The following is a 19591-nucleotide window of genomic DNA, read 5'->3' on the forward strand; positions in this document are numbered from 1 at the left end:
TCTGTAGTGCTTGTGTTTTGTCCTTAAAAAAATATGTCGGTCAAAAGTTGCCCATTCTAGAGGTTATTTAAATTACTTTCTGAAATATACTAATTGAACGATTATGGTGAAAGGTATTGGATATCAGTCGACCTGATATTTCAAAGCCACCTACGAATTCTCAACAGTAACGCAAGACACCCGCACTTGGCCAAAATTTGATATGCATGCTGCATTGTAAACACTGTTAACAGAAAAGAAATTATTCATTTCAACAATAAAGTCCAGCAAAAAAGTGCAATAGGAATGAAAATAAAACACGCTTGTGCCTAGTAAATAAAATCACTTAATTCTATTAAACGCTAAATATTGGGTAAATTACAGTTAACAATACTTTACCGACACAATTGAACATGGTAAACAAAGAAAATCTGATATCAGTATGGAATGATTATATAATCAGCTAGCCACATAGGGCGCGTACCATTTCTATACAGTTTTTTCAGTTTAGGAAGAATAAGGTTCAAATTGTTATGAATAATTCTTTCTTTGTCGTTCACAAAAATGAACACTATTTTATTACTCTTAAAAATATATTGAAAGAGGCTGTATAATTCATCTTTAGCATAAACTTATGATAAGTTTTAAAAAACTTTTTGAAACACTAATCACATAACACTTGCGCTAGCTAGTTTTTTCTCAATGTGCACCTCAAATGTTTAATACATCATCTCTAAGTAGAACCTTTATCAGTTTTTGCACAGGATGAAAAATGTAAATTATCGTTTGTTAAACTCTAGAAGAGAGATGAGATAATTATTTTTTTTTCTTCTATAAAAGGATTTTTATATTTAATTGTGACACAACTAAAAATACAAATCAATTCAAAGAACTAAGATTATAAAAAAAAGGAAATAAGAAAAAAAAACACATTAAAGGTGCTGCTTCGTTCCCTCCTGTTCATAAAAGAGGACATATGCCTCATTGCTCACAAGTGATTTTGGTGAAATGAAACAAAAACTGTACTACTACGAATCGCACCTGTACTTCTTAGAAGACCAGCTGGGGATATTCCGACTTACGCACTCTTTGATGAAGGATCAACCTGTACCATGATTGAGGAAGACTTGGCTCATAGATTACGACTTCCAGGACCGGTTGTTCCACTCTGTTTCCAATGGACTAATGAAATAACTCACCACGAAGATCATTCACGAATGGTTTCTTTAGATATCGCTGCTTCTAAAAACCCACAAAAATTTTTCACGCTGAAACAAGTCAAAACCGTGCAGAATTTGCGATTTCCATCTCAAGAAATAGATGTTGATAACTTGAACGAAAAATATCCTCATTTAGACCGTGATCTATTGGCATCAATAAGAAATGCTAAACCGGAGCTGTTGATCGGTCATGATAATTGTGGCCTCATAGTATCAAGAAATATCATCCAACCACAACTGCATCAGCCCATTATGTCTCAATGTAAATTATGATAGACAGTACATGGTCCTACCAGTGAAACTGAAACCTTTCTTTCCCATGTAACTCTTTGTTGCAGACATTTGAATGATGACAAACTGCATGAAATGGTGAAAGATACTTTTCGTCTTGAAGCTTTTGATGTAAAAATACCAGACAATGTTATCAAATCAATCGAAGACAAAAGAGCTGTGGAGATCATGGAAAGAACTCTGAAGAAAGTTGTAATCATTATGAAATAGGGCACTTATGGAAACGTGACAACCTTACTCTACCGCCCAGTAAAACTAATGCCTAATGCCCTGAATCGCCTGTATTGTATGGAACGAAAAATGGACAAGGATACCAAATTTGCTGAAGAGTATACTGCAAAGATTACTGAGTATCTTCAAAAAGGATACGCCAGGAAGTTACATCCATCTGAAGTTCAGAATAATAAAAACAACTGGTATCTTCCACACTTTGGGGTTGCGAATATCAACAAACATGGAAAGATTCGCCTGGTTTTTGACGCTGCGGCAAAATCTCAAAGTGTGAGTCTAAACGATTTCCTTTGCCAAGGTCCTGACTACGTTCCATCTTTGATATATGTCTTGTGGCGATTCAGACAAGGAAGAATTGCTTTTGGAGGTGATATCAGAGGTATGTTTCATAGAGTTTCAATTATCGAGGAAGACAGATGTGCACAATTATTTTTATGGCGAGGTATGTAGAGAAACCAAAGTCCAGATGTTTACGAAATGAAGGTGATGATTTTTGGTGCAATATCGTCCCCGTCTGCAGCACAGTTTGTAATGAACAAAAATGCAGCGTCGTTAGAAGATAAATATCCAGGGATTGTCCGTGCAATGGAGAAACAACATTATGTCGACGATTACTTGGACTCTTGCCACACGATAGATGAAGCTATCGATAGAATTCGAAATGTTATTGTTGTTCATAAAGAGGCAAATTTTGATATGGTGAAGTGGATAAGTAATTCAAATGAAGTAATGCAGTCAATTCCAGAGAACTTGCTAATTCTCAAGTAGATGTGAAACTGGACTCAAAAATGTTAGAGTTCTGGGCATATCCTGGTCTCCTACGACTGACGATTTTGTATTTATATTGAACATGAAAAAAATCCCTGATGAAATCTGCCATGTAGAGAAAGTACCAACAAAAAGGGAAGTACTGCGCACGGTTATGTCAGTATTTGACCCGCTTGGTTTTCTTGTTCCTCTCATGATAAATGCTGGAATTCTGATTCAGAATATATGGAGAAGTCATATTGATTGGGATCAAGCTATAACAGAAGAAGTTTTCTACACCTGGCTGAAATGGTTGACCCAATGGAATATGAAATTGATAAAGTTTACTTCTGGACTGACTCAATAGTTGTTATTCATCAAATCAGGTCTGAATCAAGAAGATTCCCGATTTTCGTAGCTTGTCGACTTGGAGAAATTCACGAAGAGTCTGATTTGTCGCAATGGCATTGGTTACCATCTGAATTGAATGTTGCAGATCTAGCGACGAAAGAAAGGAAATATATCGATTTGTTGCCAGGAGGAGAATGGTTTTCTGAACCACATTTTCTAAAATTGCCTGAAACTGATTGGCCGGAAGAACCACGTTGCTTCACTGAAGACAATCTGATACTACTCTTAGATATTAATGATAGTCTAGTTCTTCCGATGGACTTCCCCAATATATCCAGATTCTCGAAATACATGACTGTTGCAATAGGAAGAAGAGTAGAAAAACTATACGGCATACTGTTTACTTGTCTCACCCTCTGTGCAATCAATATTGAACTTGCGGCATCTTTGGACACAAGTTCTGCTATACTTGATATCCGACGTTTTATGTGTAGAAGAGGTCAACCAAAGGAGATAAGAGATAAGAAATGGTTCCAATGCTTAGACCAGAAGAAGATTTCAGAAGAAGTCGCATCTAAAAATATAATTTGTAAATTTAACCCTCCCGGAACTTCACACATGGGTGGAATCTGGGAAAGGATGATAAGATTTATTAAAACAGCTCTGAAGATCAGTTTGAACTCCATCAATCCAAAAGAAGAGGTTTTGGTAACCTTGATGAGTGAAATTGAATATATTATCAATGCAAGGCCCTTGACACACATATCAGTCGATCCAAATGAGCCAGAAGCTATCAATCCGAACCATTTTCTGCTACTGCGACCAGGTGATGTCAGATCATTCGGCAATGTGGAGCTTTCTAGCAGAAAGCAATGGAGAATTGCACAATCATTGGCAGATGATAATTATTTGTTTTGAAAACTATACATCTGGTTTTATATAAGATTGTAACTATCAGCATGGCTAACAAGTTTGGTACAATTTTTTTTAAGATTATAGAAAAATTTTGCATTTAAGCACCTAACACACTTCCTTGTGTAACACCAGAGCTATATCAGAATGAACATATTCAGTTTGCTGTTTAATACAAACCTTTAACTTTTATTGAACAAAAGCATACCCCAGTACTGATTCAATAACAGATAGCGATGTTTAAATCTACTGATATTATTAATAGAAAGTTTCATGTAGGTATATGTTGGAAAAATTTCAAACAATAAATCATTATCTAATGAAATAGTATATTGTACAAGTTAGAAAAACGACAATTTCTCACGAGCGCAGAAGTTTGTTGGCACGAGCCAAAGGCGAGTACCGCAAATCAAGCGAGTAAGAAATATGTCATTTTCTCACGCATTGTACGCTGTACGTTTTCTACGGTTGCGTTGTTTTCAAGTATTGAAAACTAAAATACATATATAATAATACTTGTATGTCATTAACTCATTTTTATATTTTATTTAAAATAGTAATCAACAGTTATATTTGAACAATTTTGTAAAGTATAATTCCTGGTAGGTCGTTTTGTTTCAACATGTTTTCGGTAATTGAAATATTAGCTGCAGTCGAAGTTGAAGTTGATGGGGAAACGTACTGAGCTTCAACAGCATTGTTGCATTCAGGTTCTAATGGCGCTGGAGGCTGAATGGATTCTACTATACTTTTTGAAATTTTCAATTTGTTAGCTACGGAGTTGTCGATATAAGATTCAGCAACATTGCTGGATTTCCAACCCCCTTGGCGATTTAAAGTTAAAAGATCTGCCCCTGCATTAACTAAAATAGTCGCAGATGACCTTCGGAAACAGTGGCCAGTATATAATTTAGGGTTCGGTAATTGCAAAAATTTCGCTATTTCTTTCGCCATAGTGCCAAATTTATTTATCCACACAGCCTAGGCTGTTTCGTACATTTGCTATTTTTGTAATTAAAAAATAAAACGTGTTTCATTTGTGCATGGTCGAAGCTTCACATATTTTTTGTAAATTTGGTAGAATTCTCCTGTGACTGTGAAATTTCTAGGAACCTTGGTTTTAGTATCGGGTAATTTTATTAAAAGAGCCAAATTAAGATCTTCCATGACATCAATTTTTAATTTTCGAAGTTCATCACAATCACATACCCCTGTATGGCCAATAGCTAAAGCAGCCTGAAATCAAAACCGAACATTCATTTTTCGATAACAATTTAAAAAATTTCAATTCATACCTTTATCAGCAAATACTTTTAATCGGGTGCATCTTTTAAAAATTGTTGAATTCCGTCAGATGTTTTTGACTGTTTCGGAGCATATTTTTCAGATTTGCGTTTCAAAAATGCACGTATTTACGTATTTTGATATATCAACACGATTTCAAGCGATTTCATATTTTTCTCTTGATGTGCTTGGTAGCAAATTATCGCAAACATTTATTGCTTTCTGAACAATTTCTTGAGGTGTATTTTCCAATTCTAAATCTTCGTATTCCATTATATTAAATACTTAAATAAATCTGTTCATACTATAACACTCAACAATAAAACTATTTTCGTTGGGTAAGTTGATAGCAATAATTATACAGTACTTCGGTTTTGTTGTTATGGAAACGCCGACAATGGGCTACTTGCATATATTGCACGCGAATCGTCGGCGTAGCTTTGTCAACATGGAGAAAGTGTCATATCAATCTGACATGTAACAATTCAGGACTGACTTGGGTTATTGTGATAACAGTGAGAAATTATTTCTCACTGTAATGGCTGATATTTCTCACTGCGTGAGAAATATTTCGTTTTGAACTCATGAAAGCTATGAGAGAAGTGGCACATTGTATAGCATCCATAGAAAAAAAAATTCCCTCACCAGAGCAAAAATGCTGCCTCTCGATTCGCATTTTGCTAATCAAGTTAACATCATCAGATGACTAAACTTGGTTAGCGAACGAAACACTCTTCCAAAGATGGTTTTTTTTTGGTGTAGGAGAGGTGTTTTCTATATTTACGCTTCAAATTCTATTTATCGAATGAATAATTTGTCCACCATCTTTATTCCATGAAGCCAGCATTATAATTGTTCTCGATATGTATATTTTTTTTATGATTTGCTAAACCTCAAATAGCTTGTGCTTTCTCTCTCTCTCTCTCTCTCTAGGTTCTCTTGGCTATTGCTTCCGTGCGGCGCATTTAGCCAGTAGCTTGTGCTTTAGCCGTATGAAAAATTTAAGAAGATTTTTGAGGTTATTTGCTTTCTTGAAGGTTATAAAAATAAAGTCATGAAAAATATAACAATTTTATAATTGTCACAAACAAAAGTAGTATAATTTAACATTAATTTGGACTCAAGCTAGGTAAAATGGCCTCTTCTATGTGGAAACTATGTAGATTAAATTTAAACGGAAATATAGGATTCTTCTCTTGTGGCCAGGTAAGGAGTGGTCATCATCTTAGAGGAAGACCCCCAGGAGTAGCAAGATCTTTAGATCAGGTACTTGCTGGTTAGTATTGACGATTCTTCTGAAACAGATTTGATAAGATACATCTTATTTATTTCTAGAGAAAAATTATAAGGACCCTGCTATACATTTTCGAGTTGACATTGGTTTACCCCCTCCTGTACATTCACGATCAAAACGTTTAGAAGAAAGATTGAGAGTATTCAAAGAACAGAGAAAAAATCCTGCTTTGGAAAAGTTAGCTCGTAAAAAACAATGTGAGTTTCCATTTCAACATACCTAGCACATATTTAATAATTCCTCGTCATTCCTGAAAACTGGAAAAAAATTCTAAAAATAATCATATTCCATCTATGATACCTGAACTTTCAGACAAATTAGTTAGTCCATTCAACATGGTCTCGCAAAACTAGTATAATTCCTCTACAACATGGCTTTATACTGGTAGGTCAGTCTTTTCGACCTAGGAACATTTCTTGCTGAAAAGGGCAAATAAGACTGTATTTATACAGTTTTTTCCAAGGCATTCGATAGACAACCAGCAATACTCAACCTGTGGCCCGCAGGCCGCATGTGGCCCGCCAGCCTTTTCTATGTGGCCCTCTAGCGGCTCTAGCCTTTTCTGCAGCCTGAAGGCTAAGACAATATTTTTAGATTATTTGACAATAGTATTTTATGATAATGACACAAAAATGTGTAGGGGTTTTTGACCCAAATCGAATACTGTGGTTGAACACTGGAAAGCCTAGTGTTTGAATACTCGCGAACGGTGTTGGTAAGACTGAATGCCAGATTTCCGGTTTCATCAACACGCGGAAGAAAAATTATGATTCTTCTCTCTCTTTAGTTCAAGTCTTAAAGCGAGTAACATCTCATTCTTGTGTAAAGTAAAACTGTTCATTTAGAGGTTGGTTCCCCAAAGCCACAAGGTACTTGTAAATTATTGTGTTCGTCAGTCGACTGAGTTTCTTTCACTTGTGCCGAGAATTCGTAACCATTACAATGGCTGGCGTGTCCTCAAAATCAATCAGTAAAATTTCTGACGAAAATAGATTATGTCAAGACAATGGGAGGAAGAATATTTTGTTGTACCTAACAAACACAGTTCAACTACTTGTTTGATTTGTCGAGAAAGTGTGATATTAAAAAAATATAATATTATGAGACATTATAATCCAAAACACAAGATGTTTAGCGATAGTTTTCTAGTTGGCTCTGCATTGCGAAAAGAAAAGCTATGCGTCTTGAAAAAGTCATTACAGCAGCAGCAAAATATTATGTCAGTTTCAATGTCACAAGATGTAACAGTGCAATTTTTAACATATAAAATGCAATTTTTAACATTATTGTGAGAACCATATTTATTCATCAATTGGTATTGACGAGAACGTCCTACAAAATTTCTTATTTACTAGGAAAACATATGAAACTATTTAGTGACGCTGAGATTGTGAAGGAGTGTTTTATACATGGTTCAAATTTATTATTTGAAAAGTTTAGCAACAAACCACAGATAATATCACAAATCAGGAAACTACAGCTCTCAGATTCCACCTGCGTTAGGGGAATTAAAGATATTTCGAAACATATTTTTGATCATGTCATAGACGACTTACAGAATCGTAAATATTTCAGTTTAACATTTGATTCGAGCACTGATGTTTCATCAACATCACAATGTTCTCTGTTTGATAGATAGATAGATAGATTGTAAGGTAGATTTGTAAGGTACTATACTGAAGATTATACGATTCGTGAAGATTTTCTCAAATTTTTGCAAATGAAAGGACATACCAGAGGAAGTGATTATATTGATATTATTTGTACTTTTTTTGGAGAAAAATGGCATTGATATTAAAAGATTGTTATCTATATGCACGGATGGCTGCCCGTCTATGACAGGACATAAGGTTGGTATTATTTCTCTCTTGCAAAGGAAATATTACATAAATATCTTATCATTTCATTGCATCATACACCGAGAAAATCTTGCGGCGCGTACCACCATACCGGAAGTTGACGACGTGATGAAAACCGTTATTAACATCGTTAATTTTATAAGAGCACGGGATCTTAACCATAAGAAATTCAAGAGTTTATTAGAAGAATTAGGAAGTGAGAATGGCGATGTACTTTTACATACCGGAGTACGATGACTGAGTATAGAACAACGTTTTTACGTTTTACGGCACGACATAATTTTGTTTCTACAACAAATTAATAAAGTTTACAGCGAACTTGAGCAAGATGTTTGGTGGTGTCTTCTAGCATTTCTTTGCAATATAACAGAGAAACTTGGTGAACTCAATCGTCGTTTACAAGGTGAACAGAAAATTATTTCGCAGTTGGCAAGTTAAGTATTTGCTTTTGAAGACAAGCTGAAGATGTACATCGAAGAAATTAATATTAAAAAACTACATAACTTTCCAATATTGATAAAAGCTCAACAAGATGGAATTGATGTGTCCCCAGAAAACTATACTACTATTTCTAATTACTTAGTTTCCCTGAGCAACGAATTTCAAGAAAGATTTAAGGATTTGCGAAAAATAAAGGAATGTCTTCTATTATTGGAAAATCCCTGGTACTTAGAAGTAGCCACTACTTCACAACTTGCGGCATTGGGATTTGATGTTGCAAAGTTATCGGATGAACTAATTGATTTTAAAAATGATACAAATCTGGAGGCGATTTTTAAAGAAAACAGAGAGGTAAACAAATATGAAGAATTCTGGAAATTAATACCTGATAACTACAAAAAGCTTAAAAATTGCGTATACTTGCTCCTCACCTTGTTTGCGTCAACTTACCTGTGCGAATCCTCATATTCAAAAATGAAATATGCGAAAAATGTTTATAGATCCCGACTAAGTGATTCGCACCTGGACGACGTTTTGAGAGTAGCATGTAGTAATTATATGCCAGATTTATCAGAAATTGTAAATAGTTTGCGTCAATGTCAATCATCGCATTAATTTTTAAATAAATGGTTTATTTTTACAGTTGCGTTTTATTGTATTTTACATACAACGTATAACTCTAATAACGCAAAACCTGAAAGTAGTTTGTTCAGTTCAGTTTTATTATTGCGGCCCGCAAGGTCTAGCAGTAGCGACTATGTGTCCCAAAGGGAAAAAACGTTGAGTACCGTTGGACTAAACGATAAACTTCCAATTGAAAAACAGAGTTTATTTACTGGGTGAAGTCAGAGTCAGGATTAACAACTGCTTATCAGGCAATATATCTGTTCACTTGGATTTTCACAGGGTTTACTTCGCCTTTTATTTTAGAAAAATAATATTACTCATTAGAATATGCTTTAATTTTAATAGAAATAATAAAGACGTACTATAATCATGTTCTCGATCGATCGCTGTATTACCCTAATAATATTGATGATTTATACATACTGAACTGAATAAGTGTAAAACATTTAAGGAAGTGATTCCTCATCGAAAAAAAGATAGGATCTTTCATATAAAGAAACTTCATTAGAGCATCCCTTGTTAAGATACAGCCCCTTAAAGGGGGTACATAAAATTTGTATAACAATTTTTTTCACAAGCACTGAAAAAGTTACAATATTGAAATTAAACTGACGTTTTGTACTACCAATAAGACACTTAGCCAGTAATTTATTTGGTTTACCCCATGGTTGTAAGGGGTGGAAAACGCAACCCCTAAAATGTATTTCCAATATAACTTTTTGTCTTATTTGTTTACCATTTAAAAATGTATTTCCGATAGCCAGTTTCATTCTAAACAAAAAATGTCTCTTGGGTTTTTTGCCCAAAATAAACCAGTTCACAGCAAAAAATTATTTTACGAACAACTACAGAGATACATCATCATAAATAATGCGAACTGGATTTTTTGTTATTTTGTAGTTAGTACCTGCATTAAACGATTAAAGGGTATTAAACAAAACTAATTTATTAATAACAAAACACACAACATGTAGAAATCATAGTAAATGTTCAATATGTCTACCATCAGACCTTACGCATGCGTCTAGACGTCGGCGCATTGAGCCACGTATTCGCTCAAATATTCCTGATTACCCTGCACGCATCGATGATGCGGTTTCTTAAGTCCTCCACATCACGAACACGAGTACGATAAACCAAATGCTGTAAATGGCCCCAAATAGAGAAATCGGGAGGATTGAAATCCGAGGATCGAGCGGGCCAGTTCTGTGGTCCTCCTCGACCTATCCACTGATTTGCATATGTTTCAGTTAAATGCGGACGTGCTGTTTGACTAAAATGGGCGGGAGCCCCATCATGCATAAAAAACATATCGCTTCTGACGCCCAAAGGAACTTCCTCCAGCAGTACTGGATGCACTTCTCTTAAAAATTGAACGTATGCCTCACCATTTAATCGAGGAGGTAGAAAATGAGGCCCAATTAAAACATCTCCAATAACTCCGAGCCACACATTAAGAGAAATCTGTTCTTGATGGTTAGTTTCGACAATACCATGAGGGTTATCATCAGCCCGTATGTGGTAATTATGAAAATTAATAATCTTGTCCCGAGAAAAACTATATTCGTCTGTGAATTCTATCGCCTTCAGAAAGTCACAATTTCTTCTAATCATTTCGAGCATCTAATTGCAATATTCAAGACGGTTCGGAAAGTCTCGCGGTAACAGTGCCTGTACTTATTGCAGATGGTAAGGGTATAATATTTGTTCCTTTAAAATTTGAAATACCGTCATAGGATCAACATTTAGCTGGAAAGCAATCTTTCTAGTACAACCACAATCCTGCGTTCTTTTGTCGAATGAACCATATTCTCGTAATCGTTGATGAAGTCGAGCAAATATTCTATGTGAAGGATGCTGACGTTGAGGATACATTTCAGCATATCTTCTAGAAGCTTCTAACCCAGTCCCCTGCGACAGACCGTAAACGTAATGAATATCAGCCATTTCCTCATTTGTGTATGCCATTTCAATAACAAGTGAATTATTAAAGTAACAAATTAAGAAAAGAACAACAACACACCATTAGTATTAATTCAATTTCGAAAATTCACACACTGACAGCGTCATACCAATTTAATTGTCACTATCGCCAATAGCGACCGAGTAGATAGATTACTTTCGTATTTTCGCATTTATGACGATGTATCTCTGTAGTTGTTCCTAAAATAATTTTTTGCTGCGAACTGGTTTATTTTGGGGAAAAAACCCAAGATATATTTTTTGTTTAGAATGAAACAGGCTATCGGAAATAAATTTTTAAATGGTAAACAAATAATAAGACAAAAAGTTACATTGGAAATAAATTTTAGGGGTTGCGTTTTCCACCCCTTACAACCATGGGGTAAACCAAATAAATTTCTGGCTAAGTGTCTTTTTGGTAGTACAAAATGTCAGGTTAATTTCAATATTTTTTAGTGCTTGTGAAAAAAATTGTTATACAAATTTTATGTACCCCCTTTAAGGGGTTGTATCTTAACAAGGGATGCTCCAATGAAATTTCTTTATATGAAAGATCCTATCTTTTTTTCGATGAGGAATCACCTTCTTAAATGTTTTACACTTATTTAGTTATACCCTGTATATTGAATTTGAATAAAAAGGAGTATATTACAATCTCTTTTTCGCAATCAAAGTATGTGTCTGTTCATGATTATAATGTTGATAATGCAGTCTTGAGTACGGTAACCAAAATTAGGGATTTAGGTGTAACTCAACTTCAAGTCTCTCAAATAAATTTTCATCTTCTAGAAAGATAATGCTTGCTTTCATATTTAGAAATGATTCAAACATTTTTCTTGTAATACAGTGATGTCGTTATACTAGCCTTTTGTATGTTCTTCAGTAAAAATATTGCTATGCAATTGTATCTCCATTTCAAAAATGTGATTTATCTCAAATAGATAATGTTTAAATGAAATTTGTAAGAATATGTTCTAAAAAATGGTAAATTATTTGTATTTCCATTATCAAAATACAATGTGTACTTTGAACTTACTATCTCTCAATCATAGAAGTATTCTTGAATCCTCGCTCATGTTTAAAATTCTCAGTAGTGATATCAACTGTCCCAGCTTATCATATCACAAGGCATCCTGCTTCATCCAGCATAACATATCATTATACCAACTTTGGTTCTAACAGGCATTGTCTGGAATATTTCGCAATTTCAATAAAAATTATAAGTATTAATTTTATCTGCTGTCCATTGTTCTCTTTTAAATATTCACTGTGCAATTTTGGTGATCTTAGTGTGTAATTCCATATCATTTTGTATTTTTTGTTCACTGTTTCTGTATACATTAATAAATGAATAAATTGGTAATTTTTCAGTATTCATTGATCTGGAAGAAACGAGGAAAGAATGGATGAAGACGGTTGGCCCCAATCACATAAAGAATATATCTGATCATTACGGTGTTTATGAGCATCTGTTTGGAGATGCTTATTTTTATAATCGTGTACCATTAAGTGTAACATATGATAAAGATGATGGTAAAATACCTGTTTGTTATGGAAACATCATTAAACCTATTGAAACCAGTAAAAAACCCTGTGTGACCTATGAATGTGAAGACAACACATTTTGGTCCTTGATTTTGACTAATCCAGATGGACATTTCACTGAATCTGACTCTGAATATATCCATTGGTTTGTGTAAGTATGTGTTGCACAGTGCAGAAACCTCTCCTGCTAACTTTTCAACAGATAAAATGATACTTTTTAATAGTTATTTGTTTGTCAATTTGAACATCAGTTTGTTTTTGACATAAATAAAAAGATAGTTGCAGTTTTTGTTTGTTACTTTTTGAATTTTGTAATTTTTCAAAATAAAAAGTAGATATCTTTATCGAGTTTCTACAAGCAACTTTCAATAGACTATGGGCACAGACATTGCTTTTTGCTGATTATACTGTCAAGTTTGAGTATCAACTGTTGGATCATGATGGCAGAGGAAGACTTGAAATTTAAAGTTCCTTTAATTGATGGCACAAACTTCAGTAACTGGAAGTTCAGAATAGAAGGCAATCAAAGCTTCACAGATGGAAGGTCAGCTCAGATATCTGTACCATCACAAAAAGAAAATGATGATTTTTTGTTTTCCTGCAGTCAGTGACAAAGTTGATATCCTGAATTGGTATCTAGATTCAGAGGCTTCAGATGGAAAATGTTAAAAGTTTTGACTGAATCAATCAGAATAAAAAGCGCTAAGACTTGTGAAACCTTGTTGGCTGAAAAATTCTGGTTTACAGTGAGAACCGATGTAGAACGACAAAACAAATCCCTCACAAAAAAATAAATTTTATTTATTCCTGGCTTTGAGTTCAACGTTTTATGTATTTTATCTGTTTTGAGGTTAAATTCAGAGATGAAAGAAGAACTATTCCAAAAGGAAAGAGTTCAGTGGCAGCAGTATTCTGAAAACATGAGCTATATGAACTTAACACTTCATTGAAACAGTAAATGCTTATACAATAATAAATGCAGAGTTGTGGCATAAAAGAATGGGCCACATCAGTTTGATGGACTGAAAAACTTAAGAAATATGGTGAAAGGAATATAACTTGAATGGAAGAGTATATTGAAGCAAGTTTGTCGTCAATGTGGCAATGAAGGCCAACAAACAAGAAGTCTTCATATACAAGATAGAATTCATGCAAGATGACAATTAGAACTAGTGCATAGTGATTTGTTTGGTCCGATTAATCCACTCTAACATGATAGAAAGAAATGTGTCCTCACTTTTGTGATGTGACATTGAGGAGGTGTTGTCATGTCAATGTGAACATCAGTTTGTCTTTGAAAAAGGATAATTGTGGTTATTGATTTTTGTTTGTTTGTCAGTTTTTGACGTTTGTTATCGTATTTTGTCGAGTTTTCACTTGTGAATTTCAATATTATCGAAAAAAATTAATCGAATCTACATCTGTAAAGAAAAATTTCTTGTATTTAGAAGTTATTTGAACCCAAGTACATACCATTTTGTTAGATTATATTTTTCCCCTGGAATTTTATCAAAATGGAAGTTCAAGTAACACTTGAATACCTTATAGACTTTCATCAAGTATCAGTCCATTCCATTACTATCAAAATGGAAAGTTTTCTTTGCATAAGTTAAACCAGTACAGGATATAAAGTTATTAAAGTGTATGCTAGCATAACCACAGCCTCTGATGCGAGTTAAATATTAAGATATTTTCTTTCAACGTGCGATTACTAGCATGCATTAGAAAAGTATGGATCGATTCTTTCACAAAAGCAATTGATTCAGTAAATAATAGTCCTATTCGTCTTTTACACTAAACCTAGATATTTTTCAATTCAGTAAATAGTAAGTTAAATATAAAATTATTATTATATTAAAATAATCAATTTTTATTGATTATTTTTAAAAGAAGCAACAATTATTGATTTTCAAAAATCTGATCTATAATTGACTATCACAATTTTAATAGCGATAGTTTGTTGATTAGAGAAATAAAACACCTTTCAAACTAGTAATATGAGCTCAATTCTGTTTCACCTGTGACAGTTTTGTTTTCGAAATCTAAAACAGCAATTTTTACCTGAACTTGATATTTCATCTTATTTAAAAGTTAGCACAGGGGACTACTTAGACTTAGACCACATAGACTTTGAAATTATGTATTTTTTTTTCAATGTTACAGGGGGAATATACCAGGTAATGCAATTGAGAAAGGTGAAACATTGATTGAATATCTACAACCTTTTCCACCAAAAGGTACAGGATACCACAGACTTATATTTGTGTTGTATAAACAAGAAAAGGAACTTGACTTTTCGTCATTCAAAAGAGAAGGTTTATGGTAAGAGCTCTTATATTATTTTCGTTCAATTTTTTATATGTAACTGTACTATGTTGCTGTATCGCTGCTGTTCCAATGTTTTGACAGAATCAGAATCAACGAACTTAGGCGTGCGCAGCCTTATAGAACAGTGCTTTCAAAAAAATTGTTCTACAGCGCCATCTAGTGGCGAGTTACAGAAAAATTGATAGCCCAAAAACCTCTATGAAAAATTACTTACACATGTCAAGTTTAAGTTTCATCACGATCAGTTGAGCGATGTAGAAGTTTATCACTAACCAACAAACATCCTTTTTTATATATATGACTAGTACTATGTTGCTGTATCGCCACTGTTCCAATCAGGGCCCCCGTAAGGGCTACTGGCGCCTGTGTGCAAAAAAGGATTTTGGCGCCCCTTAAGGCATTTTGGATCATGTTTTTTTATTTATTTTTTTGAAGGTAGGTAGGTGCTTGCAATAAAGCAAAAAACTGAACTTTAGAAGTCATATTTATTTGTAGACTAAAATATCAAAATGAAACAAACAGAATAAAATCATAACAAAATTAATTAAAATAAATTCTTGTTCACACTCATTTTAAAGCATTTACTTTACTAATAGGGTACAGACACGTTGTTTATAAATACTAAAAAATAACCCGAAACTAAAAATCACATCTTTTTTACGAACAAATAACAGAAATATTGCCTATAATGTCTACATAATGTCTAGATATTTTAAAAAATATGCAATATGCAGATATTTCTGATAAAAAATACCTAGGTAACTTCGTTATAAAATCAAAAATGATAGCTAGGTACGATAGAAACATACAAAATAGCTATTGTAGCAGCGATATTTTCCGCTAATATCGCTAGCCCAGACAATCTTTCTTGAAGCATTGTCGATCTTAAATAATTTTCAATTATTTTTAACTTTGAAAAAGATCACTCGCCAGATGCTACAGATACAGGCAATGTTAGAAGAATTCTTAGTGAAATGCTTAAGTTTGGAAGGGTGGAGATTGAATTGTTTCCAAATATATATTGTAAAATACTTAAGAGGTCAGTATCATCAGGTTAATGAAAACAAATTTAACGTACTTAAGTAAAAAGCAATTTGTTCGAGCCCATTCACTTAAACCCTTTCAAAAATAAAAGCAGAAAAAGTATTAAACTAATTTGATCTTATAGCCCTTAAAAAAACCTACAAAATGGTTTTTTGAAAAGATCGATAGCATAAAAAATAAACGAGTCATTAATAAAAAACCAATTATTTATTTAAACTCGTACAGGGTCTTTGACTTTCTGACAATATTTATGTGCTTCCTAGAGCCTTTATTATGTCAGATAGAAAAAAAATATTTCATGCTTATATTTGTTTGCTATTTGGACTATTGAAAATAAATTATATTTCTTCTAATTGTTTCCATGGCTTTCTCTGCAATTTATTTAAGCTAATATAACTTGAAAATTTAAAAACAGCTCATCCAAATGCCCAAATGATATCAACATATATTTTTCGAATCAGAGAAAAAAGGGCTTTTATTTTAGGGCAGCATAATATACAGGGTGTTTTATTAATGTGGATGCTGCCTATATTTTTTCATTTTCGATGCGATTTTGATTTTATCTTATAACTTCAAAAGATAATATAGAAAAAAAACCTACAAATTCTGCTCAAAACATTTTTTTCTATCTGACGTGCTCTAGGAAGCACGTAAATGTAGTCAAAGACCCTGTACATGACATTTCAATTAATAAAAAGATATTTGGGTAAACAAAAAAAAATTATAACCAGTATCCTATAAAGGGTTAATGTTGATAGTATAAATTAAAGTAGGGACCACTTACCAATTTATAAAAAATCAAACCGTTGAAATTGGAGTCAGCAGATATTCAGCATTTGATTTTTTAGAAAAAAAGTAGTAAACAAAATATTATACAACACAACACTTGACAAAATAAAAATAACTTAACTTATTTTTATGCACTTGTTGCACGGTCCAGTGAACTAACTGGTTTAAAAACGCCTCTGGCGATGCATCATCTCTTTTGTAGCGCTCCGGGCATTGTTCATGTTTAAACAGGAAAAATCACCGCCTGACATGTTCTCGCAACATAGGAATCGGCAGTAACTGGATGATATACTAATAAAATTTCGTGTGTATTTATACCTAATCCTAATTAATTTCTCAACTTTTATTTTAAAATTAATTTTTGTTTTTTTTTTGAAAATTATTGCAATTTTTGACCCTAGATTTTGGCGCCCCTAAAGGATAGCGCCCGTGTGCATTACACACTTTGCACATATGGTAGCGGGGGCCCTGGTTCCAATGTTTTGACAGACTCAGAATCAACGAACTTAGGCGTGTGCAGCGTTATAGAACAGTGCTTTCAAAAAATTTGTTCTACAGCGCCAGAAAAATTGATAGCCTAAAAACGTTCTATATGAAAAATTACTTATACATGTCAAGTTTCATCACAATCGGTTGAGCGATGTAGAAGTTTATCACTTACCAACCAACCAACAAATATCCATTTTTATATATACATAGATTTTTCTGTATTTAACTGTTTTATTAATTTGGCTTCTCATAAATATGGATGAGAGTCAAGTAAGATTTACCAGTGCAACAAATGAAGATGGATTCATTCTCATTCAAGTGAGAGTATTTTCTTGACGGTGAACATTATGTTATTGTGACATGGTTTTAAAAACTTGTTCAATTTTAATTCAAGGATTTCGTGTAGCATGCATTATATGAATACGAAAAGCAATGGAATATTTTGCCTTCAAGGTTTGCTGCTATCTTAGCAGATCACATTGATGATCAATATCAACTCTTCAATGTGATATAAGAACATAGGATTTCATTGATGTGACTCCTTACATTTTTTGTCTAATCTAATGCAATTCAGAAAAAAAAATGATTTGAAATACTTGTTAGCCATCATTTATTTCGAGTAATTTTCTCAACATTTCTCTTTCACCAGTGATTGGCATCTTCAGGAATAAATATACCTTTCTTTCCTGTGATTCTTTCATTCCAGTAACATTTTTTTTTTAGTTTGGATTTATCTCAAAGAACTTTTTCTACATACAACTTCTACAAGAATAATAAAGATGATTTAACACCTGCTGGTTTAGCATTCTTTCAAACAGATTGGGATCCTTCTTTAAAAAAATTCTATCATGATGTTTTGGGTGAGTACATATAATCAAAGATAACCTCTCAGGTATTTGTTCCTCAATATGTTCCATCAGAAAATTAACTTTTTGATGAGATGTAGATTATTACATGAAACAGTCATTAACAAACAGTTTCAAGTATATCCAAGTGTAAAGGAGTATCCAATGTTGATGGTTGTTTTAATATGATCATTATGATTAATATATTCTATTTGTTGGAAAATGAAATGTGCTTTCTAAATAACGTTACTTATTACTGTAATCAATTTCAGATATGAAGGAACCGATATTTGAATATGATTTCCCACCACCTCACATAAGGAAGCAAGAATGGTTTCCTTTAAGAAAACCATTCAATTTGTACCTGGACAAATACAGAGATCCTAAACAAATCAATAAGGAGTTTCTGATGAGGAAAATGAAAAATGTACATCCTTTCAAAGAACCTCCACCTCCTGTACCTTATCCCAATGCAGAATATTTTGAAGGGTACATTCCAACATGGTTAAAGTTGGAAATGAGGAAATCAAAATTGAAGTGGGGTAGAATAAATGATATTGAGTAATGTATGTTCTGTATTATTTTAAAATAAATCATTTTTCAAGTAAATGCTTTATGAAACATTTATCAACCATCACATACAATCAAATGTATGTTTCAATAATTGTCAACAATTGTCAATTGTCTACAAAGTTCTTTTTTGTAATCCTCTCCTCAAAAAGTGAGAATAACTCTGGTATCTCCAACAAATTATGTAGAAAAATGGTATTGTATGTGCAGTTGCAAAGAAGGTCAGTTTGGTTTCTACAACCTATCTTATATAAGCTTTTAGTTTTTGGGAAAGAAAGTTTTTGGCCTTCTACTTTTCCATCTTAATACAAAAAATGTGGGAATCTTCCAAAGAAAGGAAAGAAGCAATCAATTTCAAAAATATGTAGATCATACAAAGAAGTAACTTTCAGACACAAACTGGAAGAAAAAGCCCTCCCGAAACAGCTATTTTCATATAAAAATTAGATTATTCGAAAGAAAAATACTTTTGAAACAAATACTTTTATATGAACGCTGAATTATATGGAAAACACTTTTCTTTATTCCGTTAGTATTTCAAACATTGGTTTGGAATCGAATCAGATATAGGATAACTACACAATATAATTCATGAAAGAAGTAAAATTTCCTTTACATGGAACACTGTAATCCTCACTGCTAGACAGGCAATGTTTTGCCGTAAGACACTTGCCTTATTGGCTCTTCAGTAGCAAATACAGATAACATAAGAAAAAAACACTCAATTCGTTCATAATTACGACTTTTTGCCACGGAATGGGTTGAATCCATCCATGTCATCGA

At 33.3% G+C, this 19591-nt stretch overlaps 1 protein-coding gene across 1 annotated transcript; it reads left to right on the top strand.

Moving 5' to 3' along the window:
- Window positions 1-6024: 6024 nt before the first annotated feature.
- On the top strand, window positions 6025-18847 carry mRpL38 (mitochondrial ribosomal protein L38). Its single transcript, XM_023155741.2, has 6 exons — window positions 6025-6291; window positions 6351-6506; window positions 12570-12894; window positions 14907-15065; window positions 18117-18253; window positions 18511-18847. Exons 1-6 carry the CDS (start codon window positions 6150-6152, stop codon window positions 18801-18803), a joined length of 1212 nt encoding a protein of 403 aa, XP_023011509.2. The 5' UTR covers window positions 6025-6149; the 3' UTR covers window positions 18804-18847.
- The last annotated feature ends 744 nt before the right edge of the window (window positions 18848-19591 follow it).

This window comes from Leptinotarsa decemlineata, unplaced genomic scaffold, assembly GCF_025532065.1.
Source record: "Leptinotarsa decemlineata unplaced genomic scaffold, Ldec_3_MD MMD2_P_RNA_scaffold_11, whole genome shotgun sequence".
Classification (NCBI taxonomy): domain Eukaryota; kingdom Metazoa; phylum Arthropoda; class Insecta; order Coleoptera; family Chrysomelidae; genus Leptinotarsa; species Leptinotarsa decemlineata.

Coding starts and splice junctions, on each gene's coding strand:
- mRpL38 (XM_023155741.2), top strand. CDS start 6,150: ATGGCCTCTTCTATGTGGAAACTATGTAGATTAAATTTAAACGGAAAT. Junction 6,507..12,569: donor GTTAGCTCGTAAAAAACAAT/GTGAGTTTCCAT, acceptor GTAATTTTTCAG/TATTCATTGATCTGGAAGAA. Junction 18,254..18,510: donor ATTCTATCATGATGTTTTGG/GTGAGTACATAT, acceptor AATCAATTTCAG/ATATGAAGGAACCGATATTT.